Source organism: Eupeodes corollae, chromosome 3, assembly GCF_945859685.1.
Source record: "Eupeodes corollae chromosome 3, idEupCoro1.1, whole genome shotgun sequence".
Lineage (NCBI taxonomy): Eukaryota > Metazoa > Arthropoda > Insecta > Diptera > Syrphidae > Eupeodes > Eupeodes corollae.
Window position 1 is genome coordinate 47,472,560 of NC_079149.1, and position 22,658 is coordinate 47,495,217.

The following is a 22,658-nucleotide window of genomic DNA, read 5'->3' on the forward strand; positions in this document are numbered from 1 at the left end:
CAAAACTAACACGATTATCACGAAAGTTTCCAAAGTCAAGTCTGCCATGCAAAAGCAATCCGAAATGACTCATCACATCACCCTAAATCAATCTGACGCCCTTTTGACCAGTGACCATATCACCCATTCCAATTCGCAACCCAACACCCAACTCTCCAACATCAGGCAGAGAGCAAAAATAAAAGTAAGGAATAAAGGAATAAAACATCATGCTCCTACGTATATAAAATATGACTACGTACCGTAATTTTGATGAGAATCACCGTCGACGCCATCCCTCATAAAGAACAACAACACTTATAACAACCAACGACAGGAGCAGCGCAGCAATAGGCCATGTTCATATTTTCCCACTGCGATAGTGTACGGGCCGATGTCCCCCGAAGAGAATACGCTTGAAAGCCTGCCGAAACTCGGGACTGAAAATCGTGTATATAACCGGATTCAGGGTCGAATTAAAGTAGCCAAGCCACAGGAAGAACGAGGCAGCAGCATCACTGAAATTGCAGTCCTCGCAGAGCGGCAGCAGGAGGGCCATTAGGAAGAACGGCAGCCAGCATACTACGAAGGCACCCGTTATAATGGCCAACGTTTTGGCCGCCTTACGTTCGCGCTTCGCTTCGAGGGTCTCCTTGCGTTTGGTCACCTTCGATTGGGGATTTGGTATACTTGACAGGTTTTGATGAGATTGCTTGTTTTGTGGCACCGGTGTCACCTGATTCGATGAGGATGACAGGCCGGTAGCTGCAACAGTGCCCCCTGTCGGGTTGATGGGAGTCTGAGGCGAGAGCGCTGATATTGAGGTGATTGTTGTTGCTGTTGAGGTGGTGGCATGTGATGGCTGTGCGGCAATGGCGGCGGGATGGCTGTGTGACTCGGACAGCTCGTGATGAGGCTCTTCAAGGACATCACTAGGGATTACGGTCGCTCGGTCAGTTGTTGCCGCTACCGCAGCAGTAGCTGTTGTCGTTATCGTCGTGGACGTTGACGTTGACGTTGATGTCGATATTGATGAGGGGGTTTGTGCCATTTGCTGCGGTTGATTTTGTTGCTGTTGTAAATTTTGATTATGTTCAGTTTTGTTCGCTGTTTGATTGGCTATTGCTACGAGATGAGAAACGGTTGAAATTTGACTAGTGGATGATGTGGGTGCCTGCAAGAGAGAACGAGAACAAGAAGAAAGAGGAACATAAGTCAAAATGATGGTGATGATGATTGATTAGGAGCTTGAGAGAGTGCAGAGACTTTTGGGAATTTCTGAATGTGACGATGACGACGATTATAGAGCGGCGGCGCGCGGTGGCGACGAATACGACGACTACGACGACGACGGCTTATGGGAGCACCTAAGCGAGTTCATGCAATATTGAAGGTTTTTGGCCTTTTAAAATTGACTTTCATTTTTTTTTCTGTTTAGCTCGCAGCCTTAAGCTTGACATATTAATGGAAGAACTGTCAGGTTGAGCTGATATTTGAATATGCACGTGAAATATACAGTACATACAACATAAATGAACCCAAACGAAGTTTTTAAGTCAGATTGAGTTATGCATGAGTTCCAAAGGAATATGTTTGATTGACAGTCCTTAAGAAATTTTTAAAAGCTATGTATGTGTATATATGTATGTACATATATATCTTTTGTATGTTTTTTGATTTTTTTTGGAAGAACTTAGGGATTTGGAAAATATGTAAGAAAAAAACAACATTATCATATATATGTACGTAAAAATAAATAATACAAAGTGACAACAAAGTAAGATTCCCAGTGAGCTCTTGAAAGACTCTTGTTATATTGCTCGTAACGTCAGATTAAGCCATGCCTTAAAGTCAAATAAGACTGACGCGCTCAAAATCTGTTAGATATCTTTGATTTGAAGATTTGTTTAACAATACTAATAAAAAATGTTTTGCATTTATGAATTGTTGTAATTTTTGTTGGACCTTTATTTTCTTTTAATACAAAGAACAAAATAAAACAGGTAGTAGAAATTGGCTTTAATATGTTCTATGTTTTGTATTTTTATGTAATATTTAAGCTGCCAAAAGTATAAGATAGAAATTCCCTAAAACTTGATTTTTTTTCAAGCAGGTGTGAAATAAAAAAAGATATATATTTTTCACTGTTTAACTTGTTTACTGGTATTACATCTATATGAGAACTAATCTGGCCAATCGGTATATTTCTTAAGCTTTTAAACTAAAAACTAAACTGAAAAAATAGTATTACCTTTAAAAACAAATAATCTGTAAGGTTTACAAATTCAATACAATTAAAGAAAAAAGTACGTCCCAAGTACACAAAGTATGAATAGTTGGTCAGAGATTAAAACTTCGACATAAGTTTTCAACAAACACTTTTTTCACTTTCCCAAAAACTAATATACTGGAAAGGAAAAGTGCAAAGTTTTTCACAAAATTTTAAAAGTGAAAAGAATTTTCAACCACTTTTACTTTTTCATATAAAGTTTGAAAAATTGAAGAGTAAAAGTGTTTCACCAATTAAAAATTGAACTTTGGAATTAATTTGTATTTTTAAAAAATGCATAGTAGATCTTAGACTGTGTTTTTTAACACATAATATGCATTCAAAAAAAATATGGACAGTGTGTATTTAATTAGTGTAAACAATGCAAAATAAGTCGATCAGACAAAAATAACACAAAGTTAGCAGTCTTGTAGGTCTTTGTAGTATTTAGTGTACTCAAAAATTGTTGAAAGGGACTTAAACCCATATTCCTTTGGTTATTGCATTGTATTGGTACGTTTCGTTTATCGAAAACTATTTTTAAATAAATAATTGTTTCACTACTTAATGGTCAATATTATTAACATCTTCGCTTTCAAAATATTTTTCAACACGATCCATTTTTTGTATATAAATAATTTGACAGCAAGTTTTAAAAAGAATCGTGTTTTTGCTATAAACTATAAAATTCCAATGAAGGATCGTTAAGATGTCAACATTTCGGAAATTCGGATGAATAAAGGCGTTAACCCTAAAATTCAAAATTCATGTTCCTTATTTAATTCGTCAAAATTCGAAAAAGAAAAAGGGTATGTCCATTGTCCATTGTCTTGCTACCTTTGATTAACTTCTCATTTTGAAAGCGGTTCATTTATTAACTTAACATAGGAAGTTATTGTATTGGGTCCGATTTGTCGAATTGAAAATGTTGACATTTCTCGACGTTTCAATGTCCCTAGAGTCGAAATAAAAGATTTTTAGAGAGATGTCTGTGAGTGCGTGTGTACGTACGTCCGAACATTCTCGAACTTTTTTTCGTCGTTCATAGCTCAAGAACCAATAGAGATATCGACTTCAAAAAAAAATGTTATACACATAACAATGCAGAAAGATGTAGAAAGGGCTTTCAAGAAAATTGAGTATGTAGTTTTTTTTACCGTAGAAATTAAAAAGAAAGGTGACAAATGTTGGATAACTCAAAATATCTCCTGAACCAATAACGCTAGCGACTTGAATAAAATTTTAAGTTTTATATTGTAGCGTGATACCAAACTGGTATATTTTTGGAAAAATATAATTAATGGTTTTTTTATAAATCAAAAAAACTGAAATAAATAGTTGTCACCTCAAATATTTTACCATCAAAAAATGATTGTATCTACAAAATAAGGTTGTGCAACGAAGAATAACGTTTTTGACATCTGCTAAAATGTTGACGAAAATCGAAGTTTTTTTTTTAAATAAAAACCTAAATTGATCATTACTAAAAGTTGGTAAAAATTGATTTTTGAATCAAATATCTTTCAAAAATTTGAGATTATGGCTTCCAATTAACTGTGCCTTATAAAAAAGGTAAAATTTTTGAGAAAAACCGAATTGACAAATTTCTAACAAAAAATAAAAACCTACAAAAAATAATAATAATAGAACTTGGTTAAAATTGAATTTCGACTCAAAAATGTTTTTAAAAATTTAAAATACTAGCTTCAAACTAATTTTATCTCATAGCAAGTATCGTTTGCGACATTTCGAACATTTTTTTTTATACAAAATCAACAGTCTTTTTTTTTATAAGAAAATAAAATCTATAAAAAACGGTTCGCAAATTTGTTAAAAAATTATGTTCTGTTCTCAATATCTCGTGAACAAGGAATGTATTGACTTCAAATTAATTTTAATCATCCAACTTGTATTTGTTTATATGAGAAATAAAAACTTTTAAGAAATGATACTAAAAACGAAAACCTCAATACTTTTAAGCAAGACAAATCAACAGAGGGGATGGGAAGTTATCAGTGTGGGTCGCATCTCAGACTCTTTTTTGTTATTTGTGTTTTTTTTTTTTATAACTTTTTAAAACAAATGCTTATTGGCAAATGATAATTTCTCTTTGCGTATTGCTAGCAAGTTTTCAAAATTCAAAATATAATTTGCAAAATTTATTGTTTCGTGAAACAGAAAGATAAAAATGCTTTGCAAAACAACAAAACTTTTCATTTCATAAAAAATTCTTTGCACTTTGCAAATTTGAGTTTGTTGAAACGGAAAACTTTGCAATTCAATAATTTCTTCTTTGCAAATTTTCGTTTGGTGAAACATAATTTACAAAGTAAAAACACAAATTTTAAAAGTAAAAACTGAAAAGTTTTTTTGGTCCCAATTGCTTTTTTTTAGATTTAGAACTTCCTATAGTCATGACTGTCATACAAATTAAATACGTTTGACTAGTTTTTAAATATAATTTGGAGAATTATCATGCGAATACTTACAATTAAATATCTTTAACAAAATTATAGTAATATTTTAATAGATAGAGTTCGAAATTGGCTTTTCAAGTGATTTGACACCTTTGGGCTAAATTTTGTGAACGTGCTTCAAATCTCTATTATTTTTTAATGAAACAGCAGATATTTATTATTGATTTATTTCATGCACTATTGACGTTATAAATACGAATTTGATTGAAAAATATTGAAAAATTTGACCAAGAGAATGGTTGTAGAGCTGTTGCGAAGAACATTTTTGCCAGGTATTAAAATAATGTAAAAATGTTGGTCGTTCTATTCATTGGGTTGTTTTATTTTAGAAAAAGGTAAGGGCCTTTAAGACAAACACCCTTTGCAAGATATAGCTACATACCTTCTTCTTACACACAAAATAATACAAGTTATATATTTTTTTTAATTTAACGCCACACTTGTAAGAATGTAACTTTAGCCCAACAGAATATTTTAAATTATTGGAATTATAGTGACCTACGTCAAAATTACATTGAAACCAAGAAGGTCCGTGTATACATAAGTTCAATTATTTCTAATAAAACATTACACAAATATAATGTAAACTTAGTCAAAAATATACATTTTTCTAAACTTTCTAGAACATTTTCAAAAATTTTCAACTTTATAGTCAAGTCATTTTCATTTTAAGGGTGCCTTGTTTTAAATATACAAATTGTCATAGTTATTTTTACGAAAATTTAACTTTTTTTAAATAATTCTACTTTTGGCATACTGGTATGTGCGCTTACCAATACCAAATATACTTTTTATTATTCAATTTATCATAAGTAAAATAAACAAACTCAATTGTTTTTGAATTGATATGAAATATACTAAGTCGGAAGATCATCTTCTGGCTTATAATTTAAATATGATTCATGACATTTGATAGCAAGGACTGGCTACGAGTGGTTCAGACAGCTCCTCCACTTGGTCGTTTAATAATTAGTGAAGGGATTATCAGTTATTATCACTACATAGCGAACACCATTGGTGGTAATGTTTTGGCCAGAATTGTTTTTAAAGAAGTAGACATATATCAATTATTTCATCAACCAAAGAGTCAGTTTCTGTGGATTAACATAACTCCAAAATACAACAGATTTGTTTATTGACATTATTTCAAACTGTTCCATGACTTTTGTCGTATGACTCACGTCGCCGTGAATTAATGTCAAGTGAAATCAGCCCAACTATGAAGAATTGGCTTTACTTATCATTTAGGAAGATCAGTTTTTTTAAGGTGGTGATACTTCACTTCACTTTTTTTCATTTCATCGTTGTAAAGACCTTTTGCTACTTGATGGCTGACAAAATTGTTGTCAGTTCAAATATGCAGCCAACTTAAAGTAATGTACTCCCAAACACTGATTCCAGGCGCCCAGGATTGTAACAAAAGTGTTTCCACCAAAATTAATTTTGTATTGCTTGTTACTTTTTCATAAGAATCATGTTATTGGAATATTTTCTGTTCAAATTTGACTATTTAACAATTTCTAGGTACAAATTTTCAATCGTCTTATTATTTCAATCGAAAAACAAACCTTCAGTAACAATATTCATATGAAATATCTAATATCATGTAAAAAGTGCTTTCATATGAAATGATAAATAAAGAAAGGTAATGGCTCATTTTTGGCTACAGAAATGGGTATACAAAATCATAGGTGATATTGAATACGTTTTGTGGGTCAAAAAGTAACCTTAACCATTAAAATATCAATCTGCCAAAAATTATTTAAGACACGTTATATTTTTTGATGCGAAAAGTTATGTCAGCAACTTTTTAGAAAACTAAATAGAATTCGATTCAATTTCTTTTTTCAACTGCATTTCTTTCTTTTTTGTATAAAACTAAATCAAACTAGAAAACTGAAAAAAACTTAAAATGAATTTTTGATACTGGAAGCTGGTCATGCAAGTTGCGATTGCAAGTACGAGCATTGAGTACTGTGCAAAGCAAATCCAGGACCAACTTCAATTATTTCAGAATTTTACAAAATATAAACAAAATCCTGTATTTCAATATATTTCATATTCCCTGCGGTTATTACAAGCGAAATATTTATTTTTTGCATGCACAATACATCGTATGTGTTTGAGTGTGTTAGTTTGTGTTTGTCTGTGTGAGTTAAAAACCATAAAGAAATTCCAACTATCTTGTTCATGTTTTTATTTTTTTACATTTTTGCTGATGGGTACAATGCAACTTTAACCAGATGCCTCCCTTGTTGTCTTATTTTTTGTGTTTTACTTTAACTATAGTCTATGTACGACGTTTGTAAGTAAGTATATATGTATGTAAGTTTACTAGGAAAACTTATATACGAACAGAAGAGTCTTTTTACATGAAAAGTGTTATCGTCTAATTTGATATTCTACACCACAGATGGATAAAAGTTGGATTCTGAAATTTTTCGAACGATGATGCATGAATTTTAATACATATTACGAAATATTTTAAAATAAAATAGGAGTGTTCAAATTATGAACAAAGCACATCTGAATATTCAGATTTAATTTTACTATACATAATAGACATTATACATTACGTATGTATTTATATATTTGCCTAGTGGTGTTTTCTTTAAAACTTAAGTTTTTATAACAATTAGTTACAATATGTGTACCTAAAATTTTTAATATAGCTTCAAATTTGCTAGAGATCATAATATCCTAGAGTATGTTAAAATTGACTTTGTTGCGTGATGGTTATTTTTTAATACAGTGACGAAAATTGAAATTTAAGTAAAGCGTTTTCAATTTAAGAAAATTCATTTTGAAATGATAGGATTTTGAGAAGCTGTCAATTTGATGCTGTTATTACGCCATTACTAAAAATGGAAGAAAATCTACACATTTTAAAAATGAACTGAAATTGTTAAAATTCTGTACAAAAATTGTGAATATTTTGCAGTCATAGCACTTTTTTTTCTAACCCTTTGGTTTTTTGTAAAACCCCAAATGTAAAATAACTGAGTGAGGTATGTTTTAAGTCTGTATAGCAATAAGTAAAGTAGATTAAGTTGATAAATACAGGTACCTGTTTTTTGGGTATCAAATGAATAGGGACAAGATCTAAATTGACCTAGAATCGTGTTTTTAATCAGATAAATGAAAACGAATATAATAACAAGAAGTATGGTTTGAGGTAAGGATCTAACCAAGGATAAAATAGGTCAAATTCAAGCTTACTAAAACCATCTGGTTTAAAGTTAGCAAAATAAGAAGAAGATCAAAATTAGTATACAACTACTTCAAGGACCCAGAGAGGTATGGAAAAAACCACAATGGAAAAGTCAAGAAAGCCAAACTATTTCAGAAAAGGCGGGTGGTAGTGAGAGCTGCTTCAAATTCAAGGCTTTCTTAATTAAGAAAATCAAAGCAGAAGCTGGGGTAAATACTAGTAAATCGGCTATTACTCAGGGATACAAAAGGCAGGCCATATGCGAAATCAAAAAATGAAGAAAAAACCACCATTGAATGCTGCACGCAAGAGCCAACGCCTTTGTTTTGCAAAAAATCACATCAAGTGGAATCTAGCATGCTATTCCGTCGTCTTTTTCGAGGAAAACAAATTTGATTTGGACGGACCTGAAGGATATAGTTTCTATTTTAAAGGAAGAAATCTGTCTTGAAAAATGGAACAGTGTAATGGTATGGTCAGCAATCGCTTATTACGGGGCCGTAGATTTGGATTTTCTAGGGTTGAAAATAAGAGCAATCACTTTAAAATAGATCCTGAAACGACCTTTTACGCAGTTTTCTGGAATGGCTTTCAAGAAAAGTCTACTAAAAAGGTAGGCCAACTACCAAAAACCCTAAGAGATTATTGAAGCAATAAAAAGGTCCTTGCCACAAAAAAAACAAGTACTTTTTATGAAAATCCAGGTTTGTCAATTTCAACTTGATTTTTGGAGTAGTAATTTCGAAAACGATACATTTTTAATGCAAACTTGGTATGTACGGCTTTTGAAGTCTGCTAACACAAAAAATTAAGCCGGTTGATTACTGGCATACTACATTGCCTGATTGGGTCCATGAAAGGCATACAAATATTTTGGAATTACATCCAAGAATCTTCTTCAATTATTTCAATCTCGGACTTAGGACTCAACGCTAATAAGCTGAATTGTAGAAACCCAATAAACATGTTTCAGTAAAAGTTTCCTGACAGAAAATTATCCTTTGAGATCTTAAAACTCTTATCCTTAAGGCTTATGCGACTTCATACATATACAATTGATTTTAAATTTTACTGGAGAGATTCTAAGGACATAACGGCCATAATTCTACATTAACAGCAAAATTTTGCAAAGAATGACATAATTTTGTTTTTGTTTGTTCTGGAAAAAAACGAATCAGACATCAATTTTTACTAGTTTTGCGCAGCAATTCTTGTAAATTCTTATTTCTTATAAAAAAGCCAATTTTGGATTTTTCTAAAAATCTTAGTTAATACTAAAAAATAAAAGTTTCTATGAGATAAAATTAGTATTAGTATTTCATGATATTTAAGGGGTCGGAAATGTTTACCAACTTTTAGAAATAATTTTTCTTTTTTTTAATTTTTTTTTAAATTTTATCAGATGTCGAAAACGTTACTCTTCGTCACATAAAATTATTTTAGAGGTAATACCATTTTCGGTTCGTAAAACGTTCCAGGTATCAAATATTTTTATTTGTATTTATTGGAAATAAACCGGTGATTGTGTTTTTTCAAAATTATAAAAATTTTATTAATTGGTTTGATATATTAGTTTGTATGATATCTGTATTCCACCATTTTTTTTAATTTGTTTACTAAAAACGTCACCCATTTAATTATTTTCAAAGTCCTTTCTGCGTCTTCTGTGTTAGTATCTATAATCGGACTGATTACAATAACTTCCTTTAGATAGTTTAGCAATGAAAATCCCTTATTTTTATAATCAAGTTTGGCCATACGATTTAATTTTATGCGTTTTAATTTTTCTTGAAATTTTTTAGGTATATTCTTATTAATTTGAATTCAAGTTTTAATCCATAAGATATCTAAATCAAGTCATCACTTTCGCTTAAAACTTGTCTTACCTTGTTTTTATTATTTAAGTTTCTTAACTAGTTTTAAAGAAAAATGGTTATGGTAGAATATAGTACCATTATTATTATATTATATTGAATGGATGTTCTGATTTTTAAACTTAAATAAAACTTCTAGCTTAACCTTTTGAATTTATTTCCATTTAAAATAAACTTACATCATTATATTGGTTTTTCAGAAAACTTAGCATAAAGATTTTTCATTCAAAGCCAAAGAATTCCTACTAGTGGTATAAGAATCTACATTACCTAAGGCAAGCATCAAGACAAAAATTATGAGACATAAATTTAGTTTTCTGCTTATATGCCACACGTATAGAATAAAATGTATTCATTCGATAAAAGTGGTTTAGAGAAAAAACTAAAAGTTCAACCATCGGATAGTTTGAGTTTTTGGATATGACTCACTTAAAAATTAACTAAGACTTATCGGCACCCTCCTCGGTTCCCTAAGACATTTTGAAATTTCTTTTTGACAAAATACTTCCTATAACCTTCTTTTTTGTCATTATATGCCAAATTTTGCTTACTTGCTCAATTATATGTAAATGGTTGTCTAAAGAAATCAAATTAATGATATTTTTCCGATAATTATATTTCTGCCTTTTATTATATTCTTACAAATAACCACTTTTTTATCTATTAAAAAATTTAAATATTTATTTTAAGCCTCATTATCTCATTTGGATAAACGAAAAACCAAAAAAACACCCCTGAATGCCGTGTATATGTGCATATTACTTTATACTTACCTATTTCCGGAATTCAATCTTAAAACTATTCAAATAAATAAATTAATTTAAAATCCTTATAAGGGGCTTTAGCATCAAACCCAAGGCACAGGATGATGAGAGTATTTATTTCCATTGAAGGGAATTGTTTTTATTTAGATTTTGTATTTTTTTTATTTTTAGAATTTCCTTCCACTAATGCCCTTTACAATTTGATTTCCATTTATTTCTATTTTTCGTTTAATTTAAGCTTCTAAGCAAATCTATGTACGTATATACAAAGAATATCTAACATTAAGTGTGTGTTACGTACCCAAGTAATTGGATTTTCTTAAAAAAAAATAAAAATGAAAAAATTCAGTTTCCAATGTGATTTGGTGGACATAAAATAAAGCTATGGGATTATTCAAAGTCAGAAAAAAGGGATTTTATTTTGCATCATAGTACCAAAGAGCTATGAGACGACAACAACAGCAGACAGACGTTTTGCAGAACCATTTTTTCTCACCACACAATGACACAATCTTAGATCTTAATACAATTAGGTGACAGTATTTTTCATACTTTTGTCCTTTTTTTTCGTTTAAAAACCTCCACATATTCATTACCCAAGTGTGGCCATATTCCAAAGTCAATAAAGGACCAAGACAGTTTTTCTATATCCTTTTCTCATAATATAACATTTTGTACCTTCAAAATAAAAAAAATATCACCCAGGACTAATATTAACGTAGGTACCTTCATACAGAAATATCCATATCTATAGTTGAATGTTTTTTAAAAAATCAGAACTAAAAAGGAACACTGAAGTTCTGAAGCTGAAATACTTAAATTGCCATAAACTGGCATTTAGGTTTAACCCTTTTTAAGTGCCGGTCACCAACGACACGCCAACGACCTATACACAGGACACAGGAGACAGGACACAGCTTTGGCTTTCTCACTCCTGAAATGACAAAGTCAATGGTGTATTGTCCTCTCATCCATTTTGATATTTTTGTATGTTCCTTTTTTTGGATTTTTTTGTTTAGGTATCCTTCGAAATGGAAGATTCGAAGGATTCGAAAAATACCCTTGCGCTGCCATCAGTGCGGATCAGAGACTCTTACATTTGGATTTGGATTCTTTTCAAATTTGAAATTCAAATTCAATTGTGTAAATTGTGGTACCTTTTCATCACACTCCTATACTGCTACTTGATTAATACTAGGGGTGGAGAGAGGGAGTTGTATTTTGTGTTGCATGACTCTAAACGTAGGTATGTGTTTGGTTGAATTTATTATATGAAAAAGGATATTCTATCGCTATACAACTAAAAATGAATGTATATGTTAGCTTGGCTGGGTCATTTTGTCAGATGTTACATTTTAAAACAATTTTCTTCGATTGTTCTGCTTTTCCTTTTTTGTTTTTTTTTTTTCTTGCTTGTTTTGTTCTTACTGAATGACTTTTTATATTAACTATAGAAATAGGAAATCTGTGAATGTGAATTCAACCACCCGCACTTGAAAAATCAAGACCCAACAGATTTACCCATCACCAGCATCCATCGTCATTTGTCGCAGTTAGCACTCGTTGTAAGTGGGTAGGAGGATTTTAGGGGTGCAAAAAAGTGCTATTTCCATTCAAAATTCAAATAGGAATACACCACGTATATATACAATGGAGTCGATTGAAGGTAGATACCTACTTGTTTCGATAGCTAAGAGGGGAGAAATGATAGCTCAGAATTGGTTATTTCGAAACAAGGAGAATCTAAAATTACGATTTCAATAATACGTAAGTACAATTCAAGATTCCAACAAAAATCTGACTTGAGATTTAAGTTTTTGTTCTTTAATACGTAAAAAATTTGGTGTCAAGGTAGTTGGTCCAAAAGACAGTTTAAAAAATTACATCCTATTATATAACCAAAAAGAAAATTTGTTGAAAATTGATCTAAAGTTTTTTTGAAAAACAAAACAAAATTGAATCCTTTTTTCGCTTAAGGGCAACGTTAAGATTTTTGTTCATTATGACTTCTTTTTCCATTGTAATTAGACCTCAATTGTAAAATTAGGGTTTTCAAGATCATAAAAATGTCATATGTTTTCTCTTTCGAAAACATTTCGATTTTTTTTAAACATCAATAGTAAGATATTGTAATCGGTCTTATTTGTGGAATTGAAAATATTTACATTTCTTGACGTTTTAATGTCTCTATAACTTAAATCACATACTTTTAGAGCGATGCATGTATGTGCGTGTGTAGGTACGTTTGGGATACAATGTTTCGTCTAATCGACTCTATACAAGGAACGCAAGATAGGCCGAGAACATCGCCGCAGTCCGGGAAAGTCTACAGCAGAACTCGGTTTTTCGCAAACTTCAACTTTGCGAATTTTGAATCGGGACTTGGGCCTACACGCGTACAAGATCCAGAAAAGTCATCTTTGGTGACGAAGCGAATTTTAAGATGAATGGCTGTGTCAACAAGCCAAATTGTTGGGCTCAAATTGAGCCATATGGACCTACACAGATTGCATGAGGTTCCAGCAGGAAGGTGGCGCTACGTGCCACACAGCAAAGCTACGATTGACATTTTGCATGAACAATTTATAGGGTTATATCTCGCAGGGATCATGTAAATTGGCCACTATGGTCATGGGATTGGCCCCACAAGAAGGACCTTACACAAATTGAGCAACTTATAAAATAGCTACAAATTTGGTTAACCCCAAATATCTCTCGAACCAATAACGATAATAAATTCAATTAAATTATGTATTGTTTAATGTTGTATATATATTTAAAAAAAAAAAAAAAAAAATCATACTCCACCATAATTTTATGCAACGACAATAAGATACAACATTATTTGTCAATGGTAACAATGAATTTTTTCGTTTTAAAGGTCCATTGGAATAATAGTTTTTAATTTTTCAAATATTTTTTTTTTAATTCTTGACGTTTTAAAAATACTTTTAAGAATTGCCGATATATTCTTCCAACTTTTGTACGTCTTATACAAAATATTATTGCTAATTTTCGGGAAACTTTATAGAAAAAATCAATTTTCAGTTAAAAATAAAATAAAATAAAATCCCGCAAAAATATCGAGAAGGCGCTATACTTTCTCTTAAACTGTATTAAGCTTTAATTTTTCACTTAACACTTTTCGAAATTCATTAAATTAAAATTTGTCTTAATGTAAAAAAATATCTTGTAAGTTTTAAGAGACTAATGAGAAGTTATCAAAACTAAACGTTTTCTAGCTTTAATAATTTGTATAAACAAAAGTCAAAACTATACAATTTTCAATTTTAGATCAAGTTTTTACTACCCCGACGATGTTACTTAAACATTGTTGATTCGAATGGGTTTTATTTTTAACTTAGAATTTTTTTGTGTACGCTTTTTAATATTTTTCAAGACCAAAACTAACGGTCTCAAAAACTAATTAGTTGATTTTTTTAAAGGAAATATTTCACTTAAGAATTGTCTTGGACCTTTTTATTTTATGATAATTTTAAAGATCAGATATTCTTGAAGCATTTAAAATTAGTTTTGTAAACTGAATTCTTGTATATTCTCGTATGTTTAAATTCGTACATATGAAAGGTTACAGCTTAAAAAAAAATAATAAATATGTAAGTTTTTCAGAATTCTTGTTTAATGTGAAAATGTAATGAAAAATTTAGTTTAAATTTCAAACAGGTACTAGAAAAATCTGGACTCTTAATATATTTCATAACATGCCAACTTTTCGTTATATATGGACAGACACAAATGTATCCCCATTATAACTATAATATAAAATACGTTACAAGAGTGAACACCTTTTTTTAAGAAATAAATCCCTTTTATTAGCTTTTTTTGTATCATAGCAACCTTTTTCTTAAAGGAATGGATTTGACTTTGTTTTCAAATTCCAATTTGTTGGATAAGAAATAAGAATTCAAATGGAAGGAATTTATTTGATAAGAACGTAAAGAAGGGTAAAACTCATACAGACGAGGATAACAACCCTTAGATTTATTTTTTTTAGTTCTTTGTTTATAGACCAACAACTTTTACACTTAACAGCATGGCTTAAGAGTTTTTTTGTGCTTTGGTTTTTGTTGTCAAAGAAGAATGCAAAAAGCATACATTAATCTTTAGGATACTGATGGGTTTTGTCTTTTATTTGCCGTGGGAAAGAGCAAGATTGGAGGACAAAAATTAAAGTTGGATTTTTTGGAAAAGAAGAAAAGAAACATTATTTGACAATAATAGAATAGATTAGATAAAAGTTGAACTAATGTAAGCATGAAGAAATGTTTTTTATCTATTTAGAATTGTTTAGTCTCTTTAGTCTACGAAACTTTTAATTATTACAAGCAGTTGGAACACTTATTTAAAATGCTACTATAAGACTCTACCGAGGTACACAAAACTAATGTTCTTGATTTTTCAATATGGATGCGTATCGTTGTTACCTCGAAATAAGACCTGACGGGAATGTTGCTTATTTTATTTCGCCTCGTCTAAATTCAAAAATATCAGTATCAATTTGGTATTTTCTCGATGTATTTTAATGGAACTGAATTTTGAAAAAAGTTTAATTACTGTCTTGTTTTCTAAACTGTTTTTAAGGTTTTAAGTTGCAGTCGCTAAAATAGAATCTGCTGGATGCGCAAATCCTCCAAGGTTCAAAATGATCACCAATCCCCCGTCTATAGTAATCACATGGACCATTGGGGTCTCAATTGTTTTTTTTTCAATTTTTTAAATTAATTGAATGAAGAATCGTACAGCCATCTAGTGCTGATATTTTGAAGCGGTAGCTAGAAGCCCCCGTGCGTCGAGCATTTTTTTTTGTTTTGATATTATGCGTGCACTAAAGAGGATATGAATACCCTTATAATGATCATACACAGTGCGAGTAATTAGGAAGGAAGGATGGGATTGGAGAGGAGATTTCGATGCACATTGGTTTTAAATGTCTGCATATTTTAATGAGTGGGAAATATTGATTCTGGTAAAGAATTCCACACTCCTGTAGTACGACTAAAAAAAGATTCTGTACTTTACTGTACGTCCGAAATTGGGCTCAAGGGTAAACTAATGGTCATCCTAAAAGAACCGGAACTAGGGTTAAATTGTTTGAGGGTAGGAATGCAAGTGGGTATTTCACTAGAAATTTGTTTATGAAAATAGCGATAGACAAGAAACCCTAGGGCGGTGCTCAAGATTTACAAAAGTTTCAGTAAAGAACAATCATTTATCAATTTAAGAGCTCTTTTTTTTAATTAAGTCAAAAAGACTCAAAAGTGTTATTGGAGCACCTGCCCAGATGTGAGAATTGTACTCGAGTTTCGGACGAACTTTGAGCTTATGCAAGCAAGCAGGGGTTGTGGTGAGGAGATGTGAGGTTCAACACTAGATAATGTTTTCGTTACATTGTTAAATTATACATAACGTACGTAATTCCATATTTTTTCTGACCATTTTTAACCGATGACAAGATGTTTTCTTTTGAAAAAATAATGACTTTATAAGCAGTGTTGGCAATAAATTCAAAATAAAAGATATTTTGTATACAGAAACCCTAATACTCATAAGCTGACGAGACAGCCTAAGAGTCTGCCTAAATTTTGGTCTAAAATAGATAGCGTGATTTGTTAAAAGCTATAGGAAAGCTTTTCAAAAATAATAAACACATACAATTCAGAAAAATTCATGAAATCTTTATTTGAATCGATAGTACGGTCAATGTTATTTAATGTTTTAAGATTATTTCATGCAAATGTTGACCTTGACTGCTCCTCAAATTGAAGCGGGCATGAGCTTAAACATAGCCCAACAAAAAATAGTCTAAAGGCGTTAAATTACACGATCTAGGCGGACAATTGATCAGTGCCTAACGTGAAATAAAATGTTCACCGAACTCACCTCTCAATAAGTTAATTGTTGCGCGTGCTGTGTGGCATGTGGCACCGTTTTGAATGAAATCACATGTCATGCAAGTCAAGCTCTTTCTTTTTGGGCAAAAAAATAATAAAGAAGCGTTGTTCGTTTGTAAGACGATTCATGGTTAAATTATAGACCAAACTGAAGATGTGTGACAGTGAAACAAAATACTAAACGTGCGTCAGATGTTTAAATAAGTGTTGCCAAAGAGATAATTGCTAAGAAATCACCCTTTACATTCAAATCTCGTTCTCGTCCCGAATTCTTAAGATATCAAGTCTTAAGAAATCAAGGCGTCATTTATCTTTAAGAAGAGCAATACATGCATCTTCGAGAATTTCGACGGTTTTTGATTTTTTTTTAAACCGAGAAGGAATGAATTAATTTTTGTGAAATTTTGTAGCATTATTTATTTAAATTGTGATGCAAACAGTTTTTTTGCGAAGATGGCAACCCGAGATTGACACACATCGCAATTCGATTTTTCCCCCTTTTATACATGTTTTTTTTTGGCACAAAAGGAACATTTTTGAAATTTAATTGGGAATCTTAGAGAACTAGAAGCTAATCTATGTAATGAATGCACAAATTAAACAAAAAAATTGTTTCGAAAAAAACTTGTTTAAGGTTTTGAAAACAGGAACCATTTTAAGTATGTACTTTACTATAATACTTTACTATAATAACAGAGCATACAAAAAAAAGGCAAATGATTTTCGTAGTATTTGCTGACTTTAATCGAATATGCAATAGACCAAAAGAGTATACATTCGAAAGGTAATTAGTGACAATCGAAGGCTCAGTTGCAGACTTCAGTACTGCTTAAGCTTCTTTAAATATATAAATAATGATAGGTAACTTCATTCTGAAAATACTGTACATACTTATTTTTGGAAAATGTATCTACCCCTTAATATGAACAAAGTTAGAGTTGATCTTTCAAAACGGTTTATCGGAAAAAATAAATTTCTAGTCTCAATTGTTGGAAAAAAAACTAAACAAAATAAGTTTACTAATAAAGCGAAAATGAAGAACATAATATATTGTCAGTGTGTCATATTATAGAACTGCAATAATGGCCTTCGATAAATGTCTAATTTTAGGTCAATACCATAATAACATTTAACTAGCAGAACGTCCAAAAAAACCTTAGAAACCTTAGAGAATGTTCTCAAAAGAATTAATACAACAGGAGAATGATATACAATCACAATTTATTCGCACTTAGCAATCAAATAAGGTTTGGATTTCTTTTCATTCGCTTAGAACTGTGCGATAGGAAATTCTTGGAAAATCAAATCCTAAAAAATTCTGTTCTTAGATTTCAGACAAATGTGAAAAATTAGTGCAAAAAATTTCGTTTCTTATTTCTGAGAATAGAAATTCTCTGAAATATTAGAAATAAAAACAGTCAAAATTGGTGTGTAAAATGTCTCAATGTTGTTATTTTGTACATTGATTATTGATATTGTAGCGTTTTATTTAAAGAAAGAAGTAAAAGACTTTTTGGCTTATTACACATAAAAATTCGTAGTAAAAAAGATACAAAGCTAAATATATGTATGTATGTATGTATGTATGTATGTAAATTTAAAATGTTGTACCGCTTAGATAAAAAATTGTTGTACTGCCCGAAAAGCAAATGTATATACTATATGTATGTATAATAGTCTCCTACATTCACCCAAATTGGAATGTTTCGTATGTCCACTAATCCAAGATAAAAAATAACTCAGCCAAATAGAATTTTATGAGAATAGAGAAAAACTACTTATTCTACTACTATTAGTTATGCATTGATTTATAGCGTCTATGTCAAGTCCGATAAGGAACGAAATGTGTGATAAAAATATAATTCCAAAATCATCAAATTAGTTCAACACTCACGTGCTGAATGCATGCAATCTTTTATCCTTATACGTCTATACCTACGAACTTCTTTTTATAGCTAAAAAGGATAACGAATAAATAAAACGCAAAAAACTTCAAAAAAAGAAGAGTAACGATGAGTAACCCAACCAACAATCCGCATCATAGATACAAATTTTGAGAGGAAGTATATTAATGTGTGTTTTTCGGTTTGTCCCTGGAATATTTCGGGACCCGGGAAACCTAAGCCCGTAGACGTATAGATGCTTTTGCTCTCAAAATTATTCAGTATGTCGTGTCTGAAGTTCGGGAAATAAAAACAGCAGCACAGGACAACATACATAGACTTATGTAGCCACTATACACAAATACTACTACTTGTATACCAGAAAGAAAGAGAGCTGGGTTATTAATTTTTGTGCACATGACTGCGTTTATTTATTATTTTTTTGCAAGTAATTTATTATGGCATTGTGGTGTACAAGAGTAAGATGAAGGAGAAGCAGAAGTAAGACGACCAATAATTCCGGTTACTACAGGGTGGGCCATCAAGTGGTTTCTTTTTAAATCATAGGAGTTTTATTTTGATATCTGACAGAAAGTCTTGAAAGAAAGTAGAATAACACTTCTGCCGAACGAAATGAGCAGCATTACAATTGAAATCTTATTTCAAAAAAGAGTACTTAAACAAAATAAATACAAAAATTAGGTGACATAACAGTCGATTGAGAACCAGGGTCTAGTGACTTACAACTCTCATCTCTCAACCATTCCTGTGTGTGAGTACTGTTGTCAGCAGGGATGGGGAGACCTACAGTTTTAAACCGAGTCCGACTGACTCATTTCAGAATGAACTTTTCATGACAAGAATTAATCTTAGAGAATTCCTCGCAAGAGGCAGTACCCTTGCAAAAAAAACTTCTTTTTTTTAGATAGCACAGGCATTGATTGAACCCATGACCTCTGGCTGGACAGTCTAACGCACTTACCATCATGCTATGCTAGTACTAAAAAAAAGGAGTACTGCGTAGTCCAAATAAAGTGCGTTTTTAAAAAGATATTTTAACCAATACTAAGCACTCGTCGTCAAGGTTTGAATACAAACTTCCTGTTAGTGTTATGTTAGTGGATTGGTTAACACTGATGGTACTCGTCTTTGAAAAGATTCGACTAGAATATAGGTTCTGTAGCCTAGTGTTAATACCCAAATCACAAGCAACAAGTTGCAAACTTAACAGCTCAATATTTCATGCACTAGAGTTAAGAGCATCTTGCATAAAGATCTTATATTATTCAACTTTAAAATCTTATTGACTTATCAGTTTAAGTTGCAGGGCCATCAGCTTTGTTTTGGACAACGATTTTGGAAGAAAAACGAAGGGCTAACAAATCGTCATGTTATTGTCAAAAAGACAACGCATCCTCATAGAATGAAAGTGGGTGCATCATATGATGAGGATTGATGAAACGTTTCCGTTGGGGTTTTGTTACTGAAATTTTATAAATGGATTTTGAAAACCTATGGTTTTAGCGAAGTCGAAGTCGCCGATTTGGAGCTGCGATTTGATTTTTGACTGGTGTTATGCCATTAATTCGAAATCGTTAAAATCCCTTATCCAAGCTGTTCATGAATTACTGTTAAATCTTCAACAAGGTCTTGGAAAATTTGTGTAACAGAATGCACTTCTTCGAAACCAGCTTTTTAAATACTTTCGTAATAGTTGCCATGAAAGATAAAAACAATGTAATTTTGTAATTTTTATTGCATTTTTAAAATGAAACTTGACGTTGGCTCACCCTTTACATTTACAAGGAAAAGGGAGTAAGCCGAACCCTTGTGAACTCCCAAACTTATGGTTTGTTCAGAAGTTTTTGAAAACTTTTTCCAATGAAATATACTTAGAGAAGCTATAGAGAAAAACAACTTGTTATACTATATATTCGTAGATATCTACTAGGTACATAAGTTTGGGGTTATTCTTAGTTCTATTTTTTGTGTAAGTGTATGTGTGTATTTGTATTTAAAGATATTAATACCTTATTCCTTCTTGGTAATAATTTATGCTTAGCATGTAGTTCCCTTTCCTATATTCTAACAAAGCTTTTGCGAATTTTTGTTTAATTACTTCATGTTTATATTAGTGAGAGAAGATAATCCTAAAGATATTGCTTCTTTAATTAAAGATGATACTATACATTCATAAATACTCGTATACTTACACACACAATACAGTATACAGACATACATATGAATGTATATGGGAATTGTTTCAAAAAATTAAAACCATTGGTTGAGATTCGGGCTTAAAGGTTAAGCATTACTACCATTTGGGAAAGAGTTTTTGAATATTACATAATTTATAAGATTTAAATTTATAATAGTTATATTTTGTGGAATATATATATGTACTTAAAAATTTAAGGAGATTTTTGTAGGAAATCTATTTTGTTGATATGGGATTATTTTTGATACAATACTATTACTGGTACAGGTTTTTTAAAGCAGATGGTGCTCGAGGAGGAAATACTTAAGGCGGATTATTATGAAATCAAAGTTTTAGAAAATAATTGTTTTAAGTTAAGTTCAGAATTTTTGAAATGTAAGAGAAATGGGAAAAAGAATTGGAAAGTATTAAGATTGAAATTTGTAAGTACTTAGGGGGAATTTAAATACTCAAGTACAATTCTAGATATTGTGGAAGATAGAATACGGAAATGTACATACTTACAAATGTTGTAAGTACATATGGTAAGCAGATACCAAAAAATTTTACATGAGTTAAAGGCTTAAACACCAACAAGTAAAGTTATTGTAATCATGAATCATGCTCAAGCAAAGTTATTAAGAATTTCAATATGCTTTATATTTTTACTTGAGAGATAAATGCTTAACAGTAGATGAGTTAAAAGTTCTCAAGGTACAGTTTCTTTTTTTGGTGTTCTTTTTGATTTGTTTAGTTTTATTTAAACTAAGTAATATTTGCTAGTTGTAGAAATGGTATTATATTTTGGGAAGTATGAAAATAAAACTTTGAAAATCGTAAGTTGTAATGCAATGTTTTTCACATTAAGTAAGTGTACTCGTATGGTAGTAAGTTTTAAACCTGAATTAAAAATTTGAAGATACTTTAAGTAATGAGAAACACAATTTTGTACTTTTTAAAAATTGCAAAAATTTCTGAGCTTCAAAAACAAAATTGACACCAAAACCTATATGAACACGATTAATTACATAAGATTTGTTATGCAAATAATGTAGAAAAAATTGAGTAGGTGTTTTTTTTTTTTAATAATAAGGTAATAATGTTTTTTTCGGTAATAAGTTAAGGTATAGAAAAATCTAATCTGTATCTATCAATGTATAATAAAAAATTTAAATCAAGCAAAAGAGGAAATCTTTGTTACGGTTTGCCTTCGAAACTTCTTAAACAATTGTAATGCAGTTTTTTTTAAATGAAAGAAGATATCATGGAGCAGGTTTAAGGCATAAATAAAGTCCGATAATGTTAGTCAACAACTTGTTATCAATACATATAAAATCCAAATATCACATCTTACGTTTCGATAGGAAATATGAATACCTCGTTCAATTTCTGTCGTGCATACAAATAGCCTAAAGAACCACCAGGTCTCTGCTGTTCAGGAGGAAAAGTATTGGCAAAAATTGCTGATGCATTGAAACCATTAAGAAGTCTTTTGAATCATTCTCATCGAGATTCTTAACATTTATATGATTCGTTTTTCCAATTCTGCTTTCCAAATGACGGTGCCAATGAAATCATTCATGGATATTTTATGCCTGGGCCTGAACCTCTAGATCGTACACTTAAAGATTTTAGAGCTGATGGACGTCCGATGGGAGGTGTTGTAAAACTGTTCGCTGGTGATTTTCGGCAAACATTGCCAGTTGCGCCAAGAGGTACAGATGAAATAAATGCTTGCCTAAAATCGTTGTTCTTGTTGCCTTCTGTCTAACTTTTAAAATTGACCACAAATATGCGCGTAATAGTGCAGCACAATTTTCAATAGGATATAGGAAATGGACATATTTTAAATAATGATGGTGAAGTACTAATAGAACCAGCATTTGCAACTAGCGTCACGAATTAATAGCTATTGTTTACCTGCAAGTAGCCCAAATTTTATAGAAAACGGATGATTGGTTACGCAAACGAGTGATTTTAGCAACTAAATCGATTCTGTTACAAGCATAAATAATACAATTATTTTAATAGTTCAGGCCCTTCATAATGTTGATATTCCAATTGAATTTTTGAAATTTTTGAATACATCAGG

General features: G+C 31.1%; 1 protein-coding gene across 4 annotated transcripts in view; it reads right to left on the minus strand.

Annotated features, from left to right (window-relative positions):
* LOC129948843 (5-hydroxytryptamine receptor 2A) overlaps nt 1–22,658 on the minus strand; it is a 351,836-nt gene that overhangs the window by 12,160 nt on the left and 317,018 nt on the right. For all 4 annotated transcript variants that reach the window (XM_056059946.1, XM_056059945.1, XM_056059943.1 and 1 more), the window contains one exon: nt 243–1,153. In XM_056059946.1, coding sequence (XP_055915921.1) covers nt 341–1,153 — 813 coding nt within the window. In that variant the 3' untranslated portion in view covers nt 243–340. The remainder of the gene's footprint in view (nt 1–242; nt 1,154–22,658) is intronic.